Genomic DNA, 17,228 nt, shown 5'->3' on the forward strand with positions numbered 1-17,228 from the left:
AAGAATTCCACAGCACATTTGCATAGCTAATTCAATTTGCTCGCTGTTTTTCGAGATTCCAATTCGTGATTCCTTGACGTGACACTCCTCTCCAATCCACTTCACTCCCCTCGAGAAGAAGCCACCCCAAGAAGAGCTGACACCGAGAATGCTTCTCAATTGCTAAACTAATTTAAAATTTTTGCCAACGCGTGCCGTGACTTTCAAGCACTGAAATCGAAACGGTGACACTTTCCAAGGGAATTCGAGCTTATGCTGCGGGAATCCTTGAGTCTTTGAAACTAGGCCAACGCAGGAAAACTATAATGAATGCTAATTCCTGGCTCTCAGATTAAGTAAGCGAAACTGAAATCGAATGAGAATTGATTTTGGGCCCGTGTAGATACCGAAACTAGAGTCGACAGACAAAGTTGCAGACATGTATCTTACGGATGCGGATACGGATTCCTGTGTGTGGGCGGAGCCGGGCGGCTAGGAGGGTGGGCGGGGTCGAGCTGATTGCAAGGACTCTTGACTGCTCCCAGACCGAAAATCCCTTAATGATGGTTTCGCTTGTTATGCCAAATGTTTAAAAATTGAATTATCTCCCATTACCGGCGCAGCTAACGAGCAGACGCAGAGCAGCTTCAGTGCACTCAAAGAAATCGGTACCAAGTGTTAATGAAGCGACTTGCCATTGTAAAAGAAAAAGCCTGTTTTTAAGCTATAGTAATAACAAAGCATATTTAAGCTTTTCATATCGACTTACATCGATATAATCGATTTTATGACTTCTTAAAAACTGAGGCATTTTGAAGTGCCGTTCGAAGGTTCCCACATTTCTCTCAGTGCACAATGAGACGGGTTGCTTGGCTGCCAGAGAGGGATATAGAGATATAGATGGTTGGCTGGCTGACTGACTGGCTTGTCTGCGCCCCTTTGCGTACTTTTTGAATCAATTTGGCAACAAGGATTTGTTAATCCTGTCTTCCTGACAAGTGCGGTTAGTTGACTTGTTGTTGCTGCCGGTGCTGCTGCTGCTGTTGCTGCTGCATGACGTTTGATGTTTGAGCTGGGAAATGGGAAATATGGACTAAATGGGGTGGTTGTGGTGCTGGTGGTGGTGGATAGCCTCCATTGGCTCGGGTTTTTGGGCAAAGCTTTCAGCATGAAATTCTTATTGCCCGGTTTTTGGGCAGCTTTTGCTCTGCGCTCTGGGATTTGCACTCGAAACCTAATTGTGCTAATTGCCAGCCGCTTGAACGTCAGTGGAACATGTCCTGGTCTTCTTTTTGTGGCCCGAAGCATTTGCCGGCCAACCTGGGGCATTTCCATTTGCATTTTAGGCAATTATTGGCTGCAAGGAATTTGATTAGCAAGAAAATTGCACTGCAGCCGAATGAACTGCTGATGGCACCGGAATGGGAAAGGTCGCAGTCGTAATTATACAGAAGGTAAAGGGAACAAAATAAGTGACAGACTCAAGATCATAAAAAATAAGTATTTAATTGCTGAAATTTTGGTAGTAAATTCAATAAATACTGTATCCTAACTTTTCCCAGTTCCCTCAAAAAATTATGCTGAGTGCCGGAGCTCAACTCATCGACTATTCGATTAGCCTGCGTCGCAATCCATGGCTTTTGCCTACCTCTTTGATTGCTTGATTTAGGCCCGAAATACGTGCTTCATTAGCAGGATATATACATATATATAGAGCATATCCTGGGGCTTACCTGAGTGCCTGATGGCAAAAGAAGCCGAAACATTTTGTAATTATTTTCATAATTAAATATTAATCGATGGCAGGCATAGCGACACTTGCCGAGAAATAGAGATAGAGGCCGACCTGGCAAACAACATTAGTGCGCATTACACAAAGTCTCTGGGGAATTGAGGAAAAAGGGGGGCGGTTGTGGGACGACCTTCGGCCTGGCGAAAATGAATGCCAGCCAAAGTAACAACATTTCAGCTAATCGGATTAGAGCCCCCAAAAAAGTTAACACACAGAAAAGAGAGACAAAGAAAGAGACGGAGGCGGCCAGAGTGAAAGAGACGGACAGCAATGCTCGGCTTTGGCAAGAAGCAAAATTAAAATTAAATTTTGCAATTTGCCAGCTAATTATTTATTTAAAATCAAATTGAAAATTAATTTTACAACACGAACGAACCGAAAGTCCGTAGCAAAAGCAAAAAAGGTCCGACAAAGTTTCCGCCTTTCGACTTTCGACTTTGGTTTTCCATTTTCCGGGGGAAGGGGGTGGGAAAAGCGGGCATTTTGGGGGCCGGAGGTCAAGTGGGGCTGTCAACGCCTTTCCTTTTCCTCTGTGTCTCTCTTTCTGGCTCAAAAGGCAGTTATAAAATATTTCGTAGCATACAAAATGGCGCTGCTGCTAGAAAATTCAATTAGCCTGCAATTTTTGGCAACAGCTGGCTTTCAGCAAAAGCCAAGTGGACAAGGAAAATTCAACGGGGAGGTGTGCTTTTCCAGCAAGGGCACAGCAGCGGAGAAAAACTTTTGGCATGAATGAATTCCAAGGCAGTTATAGTTGGGTCATTTAAAATTTAGAGAAAACTTCGGCTCCACTGAAGATATTGAGCAAAAATAATAACATAAATAATAACTTTAAATAGCTTAAGGGTTCGAAAAAACTACTATAAAATAAAGTTGGAAAGATAACGAAACAACCAAATAAATATATTTAAATCAATTAATAATAACCCCATAAATATTATTTGATTAATTATAATCTGCGCCTTTTAAGTTTCTTCATTTTCTCCACAAATCTTGTTTATGTTTTTTTCAAACATCCGTATAAAATGCAAGTAAACTACTTAGTGCATGGCGACGCTGGCGAAGACAAATCCCAGCTTAGTGGCACTCATGCTGCTACACCTGGCTGCAACTAGTTGAATTAAGCGGGCTAATGCAACACCTAACGTGGCTAATACCCCTTGCCTTCTGCAATCTGCTATTCCCCAGATACCAGCTACTCGTATCATCCTGCCATACACGATGAGACTTTTGTCCGGCGGAAGCAGCGGCGAAATCGCACCACCTTCACACTGCAACAGGTAAGTCGGGTGAACCAAACAAAACACAGAAAAACGAAGAGAAGAAAATGTACTTAAATTCTTAATTTCGCACCAGTTGGAGGAGCTGGAGACGGCCTTTGCCCAGACCCACTATCCGGATGTGTTTACTCGCGAGGATCTGGCCATGAAAATCAACCTGACCGAGGCACGGGTTCAGGTAAGAAAAGTATACCTCTTTTCCACCAAATTTGCTGACCTCTTTCGGCCAAATTATGGAAAATACGAAGAGTTTGCGCGAGGAGTGGAGCATATTAAATGCGGAGTTCAAGAAGTTGGCGAATTCATATCAAATTTCATAAGTATATGAAAGTATATGACCCTAGAACGGTCACGCTGCCTGATCAAAGCACTGGGTCTTCTATATCCCTTTCCATCTGGAACTTCCCATTCTCCGGCCAGATTAATAATGCATATGCAGGCTGAAACGGGCCCACAGATTCCGGGATTACCAACGGGTTCGGGTTCGGGTTCGGGGGTTCTGGGGTGGCATGTAGCCAGCCTAATGCAATAACTGTCTTAAAAAATATTTCCTATACCCCGAAAGCCAGAAACAGGCGAAGCGGCAAAATATGCAAAGTTCTTAAGCGTTAACAGGGAAAATATAAAAAAAGAGAATATGCGAAAATGCGAAAATAAAGTGAAGAAAAGTGGAAAGCAAATCGCTTTCCTCCGCTGCTTGGAAAGCCCTCATTCGTCAGCCAAATCAAATTGATTTTTTCATTTTAAAGTTGGAGGGGCGCTTTCTTTGACTCCAAGTACAAAAAATTATGATTGAAATTTGCAGCACAGCCAGTTAAAAAAAACTTTATAAACCATATAATTATAATTTAAGTATAATGTATAAAAAGATCGTTTCTATACTCTTGCTTGTCTACAACACATAGAAGATCAAATCAGTGTCAGCAGTGGCACTTGAGCACAATTATTTCCACCTTAATCCAACCTTTTCCGCTGCCCGGAATGATTCTAACCTTTTTACATTATTCATGATTAATTTCTGGCAATTGTAGCCAAAATTAGAATCACTATCTGCCACTCGAGTTTGAATTTCAAATGCGAAATTAAGTCAGGAAAGTCAGATTGCTTCGCTGTGGCACATGAGTTTTCACGAAAGAGGTAAGTGCGCGGGCAATTTGCATGGGATTGCAGCTGCATTTGTCAGATTAAAATGACAATTAGCGGATCTACTTTGGGGGGAAGTGAAAAAAAAAAACAAAAGTGGAAACAAAAGTCCGGAGATCTTGGGTGGGTGGAATGGCGAATCTCTGGCCACTCGAGCACGTCGTTTCTGAGGCCGAAAGCAAATTATGCACATGGAAATGGAAACTGCAAGCGAAGCAGCAACTTAATGAGGATGCCACACTAACTAGACACGTTTGTCGCGGAAAAACCCACGCACACTTTGGTGGCTATTAAAACACTTTGGTGGCGTTACGGCATCCTCTCCATTTTTCCATTTTTCTATTTCCGGCACAATTAGCCCGAGCTTTTTTGTTTTTCCCAGGCGTAACCAGATACTTTCAATTCAATTTGTCGCATAAAAAAATACCCGCAATTTGATATTTGTAAATATACAATGTAATGTACAATGGGACACTTGTCGCAAACACGTGTACTTGTCAGCCTAACAAAATTACAAGTTAATAAGGTTTGAAACCCACTCTCCTCACACAGAAGAACCTGCCAGTTTGTTACCAACTTTTGTGGTCCGAGTTTGCAGCGTCCGGAGATCTTAAACGAAATTGCGGTGAAAATTGTGGAAAAAAACGGAAAAAACAATTTCGAACTGGACAGACAGCTTAGTCTGGGATTTCGATAATGGAATGAATGCCAAATGTTTTGATGAGGGTGTGCAGTGCAACGAGCACATTTTCCAACCGCATTCGCATTTTGACACATTTTTTGCTGCTCTTTCCCTCGGTTTTTTTTTGTTGTGCCCCGCACAACGGCGTGGCGGAAATAAATTTTATAATAAAATTTATTATGTGTACTTCGCTTGATGCCCCAGCATCCCTGACTCCGGTTTAGCCGCTCACTTGCCTGTAACCTGATACGTTTTCCACGGGATTTTTTCGTCTGTCAATTTTTGATGCCCGGGATAAAGTCCATGTCTCTCTGCCCTTTTTCCTTCCTGTCGAGTTCAATGCAAAAATCATTTACTTAATGTACGTGTATATCCCAGCGAGCTTATGGCCATGGGATACCAGGACCCAGCTGGATCAGGGATATACCAGTACCAGTATATATTCAGCCAGCAGAGCCACCTGACAAGGACAAAGCACTTTGAAGTCGAGCTAATGCAGTAGAGCCTTCTAATAACTGATATTGATTGATAAATGAGTGGGAAATTTGATTTTTGAATGGAATGATAGAGGAGTACGAGGGTGGAAAATGCCGCTGAAAAGATTTGCATAGCATTAAACAATGATGTGTAAGTGGCTTACTTGATGAAAACTTCATCGAATATGTACTATTTATTACCTATTATGCAGCAGGTGGCACTCTTTAACTTAAAGCAGTGATTAATCCCCATCGGCTATCTACTTCCAATCAAATTCCTTGGGGCACGGCACATACATTAATAATAATATCTGCCATAAGCCCACGGCGCTGCCCCCAAAACATTAGTTATCAATTTCCAGTCGGAGGCGATAAATAATGAAGTCGTTAACCCAGTGCGATTACCGGCTCTCACATTTCCAACTACGCACCTCATACATAACTAATTCGATTAGAATTAATGTGCTGCAGCATGACAATTCACCATGCAGCCACCCAATCGGAAATGTGGCACCACCCACTCGAAGCAGCGCAGAAGGGCGGCGCCACCGCATATAATGCCAATAATTGATAATTTATTATAATCGCAGAGCTCCCAAGTGGCGATGTGAGAAACTGTCCGATAGAAAAAACCACAAAAGATGATGAGGAGTGGAGGGAGAGTAGGGGTTGTAAGGAAAGTGCACTGAAAGAAGATGCCTTCTCCCAGGGAAACCTTAATATAGAATTTCACAAATATTAATCTTTGTTTTAGGAAGTTTGGATGGTTAGATACTAGATAGCTAACTAGCTTTATATATAGAGTCCGCACTTACTAAAATTTCTATCTTTGGCTCATCAATTTTTCACATTTAGTTCAGAACTATTCACTATTTATCCAAGTGTACTGCGCTGCCTGTCAAATAATTGCATTTGCTCGAGTAATCCTTTAATGCTGATCCAAGTGGATGGCCGTCGAATCGAATCGAGTCTGCCTTATGCTGGCCTCAGGATATGGGCGGTTTTCAGGGGAAGGAACCAAGGATTCCGGGATTGCTGGCACTCGTGGAAAGGGGTGGTGCGGCATGGTGTGGCATGGTGTTGGCTGCTGCGGTAGCCCAATTATTGTTGCAAAGGGTTCAGTTTAGCCGGCAGCAAAATGCGTTTGATATTAACACATCTGTTCATTCATTCCACTTGAGCTGCGTCATCGAGGTCCTTGGTCTTTGGTTTCTGGTCCTTGGTCCTTGGTTTCTGGTGCTCAGTCGCTGTTCCCTGGGTGTTGTTTGCATCGAGTGTTCCGGGATCGGGACAAACTGTTTGCGGAAGCTAATGGTGCGCACTTGTCCGTAATTACCCCACAGACGACCTCCTGCATCCGCGTCCCTTTTTTCCCCGCATTTTCCCCGACTCCTGGGTGTTTTTCCATTGTTTCCTTTAGCTGCTGGTGTGTGTTGTTTTCTGTGTGTAATTCGCTGTTGCAACAACTTTGTATTGTTTACGCTACCCGCTTGCTCGCTTATTTGTTTTCGTTTTCATGGCAAATCGGTTTTCTGTATCTTGCAACCGCAAAAATTGTGTTTGCCCAGTACAGGAATAATTGTTTTGTTTATTGTTCCTCAAAAATTATGCGAAATTTGTGACGCTTTGGGCGTTTGCTTGGGTAAATAAATTACTTGAAGTGGGTCGAGGGGTTCTTGAGATGATTAATACGAGGAGACATGTGCAGTGGGGCGATTTATTCACAGGAAAATATATACATAGGTAGTAGATGGAAATTGGAGTGTCCCTGAATAAAAAATTAATAATTGTTTACAGGTTATGCCCAGCCATACTTAAAACATCTACCACTTTGTATTACTTACTTACCCGAAGTCTACATGATAAACAATCTAGCTGCTCCCTAAAAGTATGCTCTGTTTTTCCACTTCAATTTGATATATTTCGCATTCCTGATTGCCTTTCTTTTGGCCAATTTTAAGGACAATACAATTTGAAAATTCTATTTCCTATATATTTGAACAGGTCCTGTGACCCATCCACTTTGCCAAGTAATTCCAAGCAAGCAATCAAGAAACTAAGCCAAGCGAATTGAATAAACAAGAAACACGTTAAATTTGTGTGTAATAAAACAAAAGAAAATTGTGCATGAAATTATGATTGCGAGGGAGTGAGATGGCAACTGCCAGTAGGAGGGAGACAGACGCACACAATTGTTATTCATTATTCAATTTTTGCCATAATAACAGGAGCAGTCAGAAGAGGAGAAGCCGCTTTTATCGTTAGCTTTGCTCTCTTTCGCACCGCATCTAGCTATCTCTTTCGCGCCACCTACCCCCACAGGGCACACATACAGAGAGAAAAAAGTTGGTGCAGCCATATTTTATTGGTAATGTGCTTATGGCATAAATATTGTATTAAGTAACTGGTGGGCGTCACCACCAAAAAACGAGGAAAACTGCCAAAGTTCCGACCTCGCCGTGGAGGGTTGTGGGTGCTCGCTTTTTTCTGGGCGGGATGGGATGGGATGGAAGGCGGTGGAGTCCTCCCTTTTGGGGGTTGGATTGTGCGCAATTTATTGTTTGCCCAGGAAAAATACGGGAACGGGAGCAGGAGCAGGAGCAGGAAGCGGAGCACACTGGGGAAGTCTGGGGAAACATGGCGGCCGGCAGAGAGAAAAGCTGAAGAGGATGGGGTGTGTGCGCCTGGAGGGCAGAGTATGCTGAAATTGTTTTATCTGCGTTATGATTACAACAATGGAGCCAAAATGCCAACTTTTGCACAATGTCTAATTTGAATTTTGATTAGGAAACTTACTTGCACACACACACCCACACATACACACACACACACAGCAGATAGAGAGTGATTTCCATTCAAGATGGCGCCCGAGCAGTAGGAAATCCCATTAGAGGGCGCTCTAAGCTGGGGAATCAACGCAAACCGGAACTAAAAGCAAACGAAACGAACGGGAAGTAAGGAAAATTTGCGAGGAAAAGGGAAAATTGGGGGGTACAAAAAGGAAGCACGCGCGCATAAGCAAGCAATCCAAAGGATGTGTCTAAGGATGCCAAGGCATTGTCTTGATTGAGCCTCATTAGAGCATGTGTGTGTGTGTGTGTGTGTGTGATGTGCCCCGCCCACCGGGAAAAACCCCACCCGTTATCACCACCAGCCACCGCCCAATTTAGGCGCTGATTACGGGCCAAATTTGTTTTGTCTTTCTGGGGAAAATTGAAAATCAGATTTTGTTTGTTTACGTCTTAGATTGGCCGCAGAGACAAAGGGAAGCGGAAACATTTTCATTTTTGGGGAGGAGAGTGGAAGTAAGGGTGGCCACAACAAATTGTTAAAGTTTCTGAGGTGGAAAATTGCATCTGTATGCGGGGAAAGTTTTTCAATTTTCCATTGGCTGGCACGCCAGTCAACACGGAGCCCCAAACTCGCCCCGTGGCATAAATAATAATAGACATGTGGCCATATCATGGCAATTTGCTGCGCAACTTTCTCAATTTCATTCGAGTTTTCCATTTTCCCCCCCAACCCCGCAGGTCTGGTTCCAGAACCGCAGGGCCAAGTGGCGCAAGGCGGAGCGGCTCAAGGACGAGCAGCGCAAGCGGGAAAATGGAGAGAGCAGCAGCTCCCTGGATAAGGTAAGTAAATTGAATTAAAACAGGGCTATGTACACACACCTTAAAATGTAAAAGGGGTGTAGAGAAAATATTTTTTTAAATTAACACTTCTCTGTTCCTGCAGCTGCACGACTCGCGTGAATCCTCGCCAGACATTACGGGCGAAATAGACGACGACATGGATGACTTGCCGCCGCGTCAGCGCTCACACAGTCCGCTGGCCAACGGGCAGCTGGAGCAGCAGCACACCCACTCCCACTCCCACTCGCACTCCCATTCGCGCAGCCCAGGCGGCGGCCTGCACTTGGACTCCAGCGACAACGAGCGCCCGTTGTCCTCCAACCAGCTGACCGCCACGCCGCACTCCGCCTCCCAGTCGCTGGGCTCCATCAGTGCCGGCTCCCCCTCGCCCTCGGGCATGCACAGGGAGCGGGAGCACACGCCCCTAGTGGGAGGCGGTGGCCAGGGGCCGAGCAGCCCCTCCAACTCACGGAACACCGACTCCCCCATCGAGGTGGGCGGACCCATGTCCCTGACCACGGGCTCCCGCATGGCGGCCTCCTCCAACAACTCGGCCTCGTCCACGCCCACGCCCACCACCCCACACGCCCCCCAGATGCCACACTCCTCGGCGGCTGCGGCGGCCGCTTTTGGCAGCCACATCTTCGGCAACTTCGGAGGTGGCGGCAGCGCCAGCGATAGGTGAGTCCATTTACTAAATGTTTAGTTTCCACTGATTTAAATCCGAATAGAAAATCCGCGTACTGAGCAATCCCATTTAGAATTGAGATCTAAGAATCGCCTAATTGCACAATTGCAGCCAATAAAAACGAATCAAAACTTCCGGCGAGAATCAATTCGCAGCACTAAGCACTCCAAGTCATTTATCTTCTGGTGTGCCCCCTTATCCCTCTGCTGAAGGATATCATCAGGATAAAAGGATATCCATCCAGCATATCCCACATATGGCTGAGACAATGGCGGTAGTTCCGCCGATGATTAGACACTGGGCGCCCTCGGGATTGCACGTGTCCGCCATATCGATGATGACCGTCATCAATGGCGGGGGGTCGTGGATGTAATGGGGTGGGCATTTTCGGAGGAGGAGACTGCTCTCTTAATGTTTCCGCTGGCGCACACGACATCCGCTGACCGGAAGTGCGCCAATGGAATTTAAACGTTTTCCATCCAAAACATTAAGTAGAACGCCTTCCGCTGCGCACGCCTGTTCAATAACCCGTGAGTCGGGAAAGTCCAACGGGAAAAAGACAGAAAGTCGAGAATAAAGAGATAAGCGCCACAGGAGTCGATGGCATACATACACTGGGCGAAAACTCGTTGCGAGACAACACCAAAAGTTATGCTACTTGAAGATGTTGCTTGATAAATTGCTTGGCATTTTCAGTTGATTTTATGTTGTATAATATTTCATTTTAAGTATATTCTCCGCACTTAATGGGATGCCATTTGTAAGACTTTTCTCTCAGTGCACGTCGTGTAGAGTCGCGAAAAACAAGGGATCGGGAGTCAAGAATCGCATTGTCCACCCGGCCAAGCATCTAATGTCATTACAGCTCTCATTGCGGTCATTGTCTGGCTGGCTCGCCAAAACCACCCACCCACTCGCCCACCCCCTTAATCAATTGCTAATTTAGTCATCGTCGCCAAAAGAAAACCAGAGGGGATTAGACAGAGACAAAGGAGAGAAGAGAGAGAGAGCGAGATGGCTACTTAGGCATCGCCCACTTGGGGGTGACATTTTGTCGCATTTTCTCGTTTTGTCGGATTTTTGTGAATGCTTTGCTTTGCCAGGAGGGTTGAAAAGCAGTTTGTTTCCACTTTTCCTTTATTTTTTCCTGCCAGTTGTTTTTGTCGCAGCTTGATGACAAAATGCGACACTTGCCATCAATTTTATTGTTTGTTTGTCTAATTCCTCTGTAAGTGGAGGCTTAATGACACGCAGGCAATTAGCAGATCGTTGGGTTTATAATCGTTTACACTGGCCGAAAAGGGGGAGGGATCGACTAAGGGTGCTGAAACGGTTATGACCAGGGGTGGAATCTGTTGCCACTACAGAAGCTTATCAATTGGCTTACCAACTAATGAGTTTGGATATGGCTATTCACCAAGTAAGGTAGCTAAAAAGATATCTTGTCAATAGAATTCTAAGAGACCATCTTCTAAGTGAGTTCAGAATGGCTTTTCTGTATAGAATACTACATTAGTCTAAGTGTTTTTCTGGATAATAATCTTTATGATTATCTCATAGCTAGCTGCTTATATTTCACTTCATTTCCAATTCAAAAGATTATTAACTCCATTATGCCATTCGCTTTTAGCTATTCAGATCTGAAATTCAAAAATGCCCATCCCGGCCACAAGGCCATAAAAAGCTACTTGAAAATTAAATTGGGCGTAAACGAGGGTGTTTTGTTTGTCGTTTGAGTTCTTCTGCGGAGAATGCTCTAACCATATGCCACCAGCCCAGAAACGCACAAAAGGCTTCCTTTTTTTGTTGGCAGAGACTTCCCCTCAAATGATTTTCCTCTATCGGTGGGCGGTCTCATCAGGACGGCAAAGAGGCCATGGGTGGGCAGCAAAAAAGGAAAAGGGAATATAAGTGGGTATTAAAAGTATTGGCTCACATGTCAACGCGCTGGAACAACAAACATTACACCACAATAAAAAGAACAGGATCCGGCTGGCAGGACCAAGGACAACCCACTGCGAAGGGGCACGCGTTGCGATTCAGATTCCGATTTCTATTCCGATTGCTGAATCATTTCACCCGAATCCCTGCTGTTTCTGCTGCTGTAACGGTTGACCAAATCAATTCGCAATCTCGAACATCTCGAGCACTCCGAACGAAGTGACATCTCTCGCCGCCTGTGATATTGTTATTCAAATGCCGGATGTCCTTGCCATCCATCAGCATCAGCATCAGGACAAACGAACAAACGAATCTCTCGATCTGAAGTGAAGCGCATCATCGCAAGCATTTATCATCACATTAGTCAGGCAATCGGATGGCATTTTCCTCTGGCTCTCGCATATCTTATGCAAATGGGGCAATCGCAACAACTAAATAAATAATTACGGAGCACTAATCCGCACTTGTTTCGCACTTGGCCAAGGTCGTTGGCGGTGACGCAAGTGGAGACTCTTGAAGTTCCATCCATATTTGGCGAAAAACGAGTTTATTCAGGGCCATTTTTTTTGCAAAAACAAAATTATACAAATTATGCAACGACTCAAAAACACTTGAGTGCAGTTTTTATTGTGAGGCTATACTTAAACTGCGCTGGCGATAAAAGAAGCCAACTGTAAGGCAAGGCATTTATCAGAGGGTTTAAACACATGTATTAAATATGTACAAATATCATTTGCCATAAAAGAAGTCCTCAAACCAAAAACGCATAATCATTCGCTGGAATAAGTTTCCAGTTAAAAATGTTAATTGAATACCCAGCAGCCAGCAGCCCCAAATCTCTGAGCTCCACTCCACTTTATTCGCCCCGCCACAAAATTCTCTATGCACAAATAACTAAATATGTACGTAGTTCGGCCGTGGGAATCTACCCCCGAAAATCCGCATAGAGAGTTCCACAAATGATGTGTACCCCCCAGTATATACTAACTCTATATATATATAAATATCTACCCACATTCCAGGTGAAATTCAGGTGTGCGGATACAACGAGCGCTTATGCTGCGCGCACGAATGCGAATGCTTGAATAATAAATTACGCAAATATTTTAATATTCATCATGCAATTAAAATAAGCTGCCTTCGTGCTTCCAAACTTTTCGGGCAGCCTAATATAATAAGCATTATGTGGAGCAGCGAGGACAGGAGGGGGGATCCGAAAAGTTTCGTGGAAAAAGATACACTTTGCGGAAATTGAGTTTGCCTTGTCGGGCAGCAGCGGGAAAGCTAAGCCCGTGTAGGTGTTGATTGCTCGAGTTTAATTTGTTGGAATTGCGTAAAGCATTAAAATGTTTGCCCGACTAATTACACACACACACACGAGCCAGGAGAAAAAGGGGTGAATTTTCCATGTGCATGTCAAGTCGTGAAAACTTTATCCTTCGTTAAATGCAATCTGCGAAAAGTGCGAAAATTTTAAGAAAAACTTCTGCGGCAACTCAAGGTGGAAACTGAGATGGAGGCCCCAAGATTGACATTGACATAGCCCCCCTCCCTTTCTACCCATTTTCCCCGACTTTTCCCCGACTTTTCTCCGACTTTTCCCCCATATCTCTTTGCTGCCCGGAGGAAAAGTTATGTACTAACTAACGAGCTCAACGACAACACTCGAGCTTGTGAATGTCTTAATTAGAGGGAGAGGGAAATGTTGGGGCGGCAGGGGGTCTATGAGTATAGCAATTAAGGCGGCGGCAGCTGAGTGGGCGTGGGACACGGCAACGCCCCCCGTTCTCAGCTCCATGCACTGGGAAAAGAGGTAGTAAGAAACCCTAACCACTAAAGAGTGCTGCGTACTCTTAGGCACATACAAATGCTATCATATTTCTGTGAACTTGAAACAATTAATAAAAATATTTGCATCTTTGTGATAAGTTTATCTCCCAGTGCAGCAAAGTCGCCTATAGCAATTAGCATATTTCAGCTAGTCCCCAAAAAAAAAGCAGAGCGAAAGAGAGAGGCTTAGCTGGCAAAGCGAGACGGGGATAGTGGGGTTAAAAGGGGGCGGAAAAGGAGAGAGCTATTCTAGAACGAAGCCCCAAGCTTCAGACTCTCGGGTCCATCCAGCATCCAACATCCAACATTCAACATTCAGCATCCAGCATCTGCTGGATGTGCACATGCAAAATTTAATTACGACCAAAGGATGAGTGCTTAATTATACGCAAACATTTAAGTTTACTGCTTTTTTCGCAACTAGAGGGGGGTTGGGGCCAAAAAGGGGGGCTGTCTGCGCCCGAGTGTTTGCCTGCGTTGTTTTTCCTATGGCTGCTGTTTGAGCTTTCTCATCTGGACTTTTGCTTTTTGGCTCGAAGCTTAATTAGGAGCCAAGGGGCGAGTATGTATGTGTGCGATGATGAATAGTTGACTTTCCAATAAAACGCATAGATCTTCCACAAAGCAAACGGATATTATAGAATTTTTTTTGTAATGAGCTTAAATTTCGTAAGCATTTGAAATCCTAATGGGTTTCCCAATCTCCCTATATAACCACTCATAATTTCAAGTGCAATATTTTTGTTCCTTTTCAAGTTCTAACTTAAAATGAAAACAAAAATGGAAAATTGACAAAACCATCATTGTGGAACACAGCAAAAAATCCAATTAACTCATCGAAAATTCCGTTTCAAGCGGCCAAGCGTTTTGCGTTTTTCCAACTGCCGAAAAAAAAACGAAGCAAGGCCAGAGAAAACGAGGAAAACTCGACAAAAATCACGACCAACTGTGGGTGGCTGCTAAGGGAAAGCCAGAAACATGAGGAGCTTAGGAAAATGAAGGGAAAAAATGCTTCGGCAGGGGGACAAATGAAAAGTGAAATGCGAAGAGAATTAAAAGCGACAGTGGCCGCGACGTTTGTGGTTCATTTTTCTCGGCGGTTGTGGTCGCCATTCGCGAGGTCTGCCTGTCATTTTCCGCGCTGGAAAATCCTCGTAAGTCCCCCCAACTCGATTAGCATTTCCAGAGATTTGTTATGACCACAGAGCAGCCCCATCTTCTGCTGGAATTATCAAATTTCAGACACATTTCCCTCGGCAGCCGCAGGCTCAATGTAAATTTGAACAAATGGAAATTGCATTTATTTTATCCCCCTTATTCCACGGGCATTGGAAAAACTTGAACTAAAGTTTCGCTCTCGCTGATGATACGCAATTATTTCTAATAAAAATTTGTGTGTACATATATATTATGTATGTTCAATAATTTTATTAATGGGGATTATGCGAGTCATAGAAATTTACCAATTCCACAAAACGTTGTCTCACTTATCAATTAAAATTTTCAAATTGCATTAAATGTTTTTATTGTTCGACTCTGGGCTGGTGCCTGTGTGTCTGTGTCGTTTTTTATTCATTCCCATTTGCCTTGACATGCGACTAAGCGTAATATTTCATTCAATTAAAACGATCACAAAAATGACAACTGGGTGTTGATTATGCACCCCACAACCCACACCCCGCACTCCGCACCCGCGCACTCATACAAAATATTTGGGTTCATTAATAATAATGCAATTACGCATAAAAATGTTTTAATTTATTTCAATTAAGCGTTAATTAAAACGCTGTTTGCTGTTTTTGTTTGCCTTGTGTGCTGTGGTGTTTCGCTTTTGAGTTTTTATATATATTTACATATGGTATTTACGCCTTTTACGTTCAGCTGTTGCATTCGTAAATGAATGTCTATACGAGTAAACTGTGGAAGAAAGTGCAGATAGTTTCTAGTTTTTAAGACCAGATAATATATGTATATCTATATATTTTTAATAACTTGTTTCTCTTAACTGTTTACTTGCAGCAACTGCGGCTTTCGCCCAGTTTTGAGTGAGCAGAGCGCCGTGGCAGCAGCGGCGGCGGCAGCGGCGGCCCAGCGTAGCGCCAACCACCCACCGCTTTTCCTGCCACCCCACTTGGCCGCCCAGTTCAGCCATCAGCCGCTTTTCCCGGGACTGAAAGGTGAGTCTGCCGCACCCATCGATCAGTGGCAAAGTCATTCCAAATCACTTCAGTCTAATCAAATTAGCCGGAGTGCGGCATAGATACATCATAATCAAATCTGCCGGCTTGTCTTTAGCTAGACAAAATATTAATCTAGAATTTCCAATAAGTTTAACTGTATTGAAAATCAGCTAATCCCATCTAAGCCAATTAATTGCCATTGCTTTTTTCACCTTTTTCGAGGCATTTCTACATTATCTGTAATAATAATATAAATATCTTCTTTTTTTTTAGGTGTTTCTCCATTCCAGAGCCTGTGCTCGTGCTGCTCCCTGAAGCCGCCGCCGCCACCGGGCTCATCGGTGGTGGCTCCACTGAGCATTCCGGTGAGCAGCAGCTCGGCGGCCAGTTCGCCGGAGTCACCAAAGTCCTCCGGCCAGGGATCCGCCCACGATCCGCGGTCCAACTCGGTGGCCGAACTGCGGCGCAAGGCGCAGGAACATTCGGCGGCACTGCTGCAATCGCTGCACGCGGCAGCTGCCGCAGGACTGGCTTTTCCGGGACTGCATCTGCCACCGCTGTCCTTCGCCCACCACCCGGCCTTGGGGCAGCATGTGGTCAATCACAACAATAACAACACGATGCGAATGAAGCACGAGGCCCAGGACATGACCATGAATGGCCTGGGTCCGGGCTCAGGATCGGGATCGGGATCGGGTTTGGGTGCGGCAGGAGGCAGTTCATCGGCCGCACTCTTGGATCTGGCCGAATCGGCAGTGGCATATCAACAGCAGCAGCAGCAGCAGCAGCATGCAACATTGTCGCCACCAACCACGCCCACGCAGCAGTCATCGGGGGGCGTGGCAGCTGCCGACGGCTCGCCAGGATCAGGAACGATCGCAGGATCGGGTTCATTGAATGGCAACGTGGTGCTAACCAAGATGGAATAAGCAAAGAGTTGGCAGAGGAAACCACAAACAGAGTGTGCAATGAAATTTTGTGAAGAAGGCAACAGCTGGGTATTTTATTTGGCAGATTTATAAATTTGTACAAACTTTAGGCCAGCTTATTTTCCAGTCTCCAAAGAAAGTCCGAGAAAATCTTTGCAATGAAATACCCAAGCCAGCCCGTTTGTAACAATAAACAATGAGAACATTTTAAAGTTTAATAGTAGACTAAGCTCTAGCCTAACTTTAATTGAACCAAGTATAGGAAACGTAAACACACAAAACGTAAAACACAAGAGAAAAAAAATTAAAAAGGAAAAAAAAAATAAACGGCTGCACTTTAATAAAATCTTAGGTACGTTAGAATGATAATTAGCTGTTGTTTGTTTCTGGCAGTTTAAACGCGAAAAGATAACCCCTGATTGAATCCAACATAATCAGCAACGGCCGAGCAACAACTCCAATGATTAACAATATTAATTAACACGCGAATGCATATGAACATATATACAAAATCTAATACAATATATATACATACATATACATACCAATTAAAAACTACAGTATATACATAGATATAGCTAACGAATCGAACACATATAGCCTAGCCTATGACACTGAATCGAACACTAATTATAGTAACCGCCAAACCAATATTAATAAATATTAAACGAGTTCA

At 44.1% G+C, this 17,228-nt stretch overlaps 1 protein-coding gene across 1 annotated transcript in view; it reads left to right on the forward strand.

Annotated features, from left to right (window-relative positions):
- The window catches only part of LOC122616662 (homeobox protein aristaless), a 30,401-nt gene extending 13,230 nt beyond the window's left edge, over positions 1 to 17,171 (forward strand). Inside the window, exons 3-8 of the mRNA XM_043792201.1 lie at positions 2,960 to 3,051; positions 3,128 to 3,229; positions 8,883 to 8,984; positions 9,088 to 9,665; positions 15,463 to 15,620; positions 15,897 to 17,171. Of these exons, the coding sequence (XP_043648136.1) occupies positions 2,960 to 3,051; positions 3,128 to 3,229; positions 8,883 to 8,984; positions 9,088 to 9,665; positions 15,463 to 15,620; positions 15,897 to 16,552 (1,688 nt within the window). The 3' untranslated portion in view covers positions 16,553 to 17,171. The remainder of the gene's footprint in view (positions 1 to 2,959; positions 3,052 to 3,127; positions 3,230 to 8,882; positions 8,985 to 9,087; positions 9,666 to 15,462; positions 15,621 to 15,896) is intronic.
- Positions 17,172 to 17,228: the final 57 nt, after the last annotated feature.

This window comes from Drosophila teissieri, chromosome 2L, assembly GCF_016746235.2.
Source record: "Drosophila teissieri strain GT53w chromosome 2L, Prin_Dtei_1.1, whole genome shotgun sequence".
NCBI lineage: Eukaryota > Metazoa > Arthropoda > Insecta > Diptera > Drosophilidae > Drosophila > Drosophila teissieri.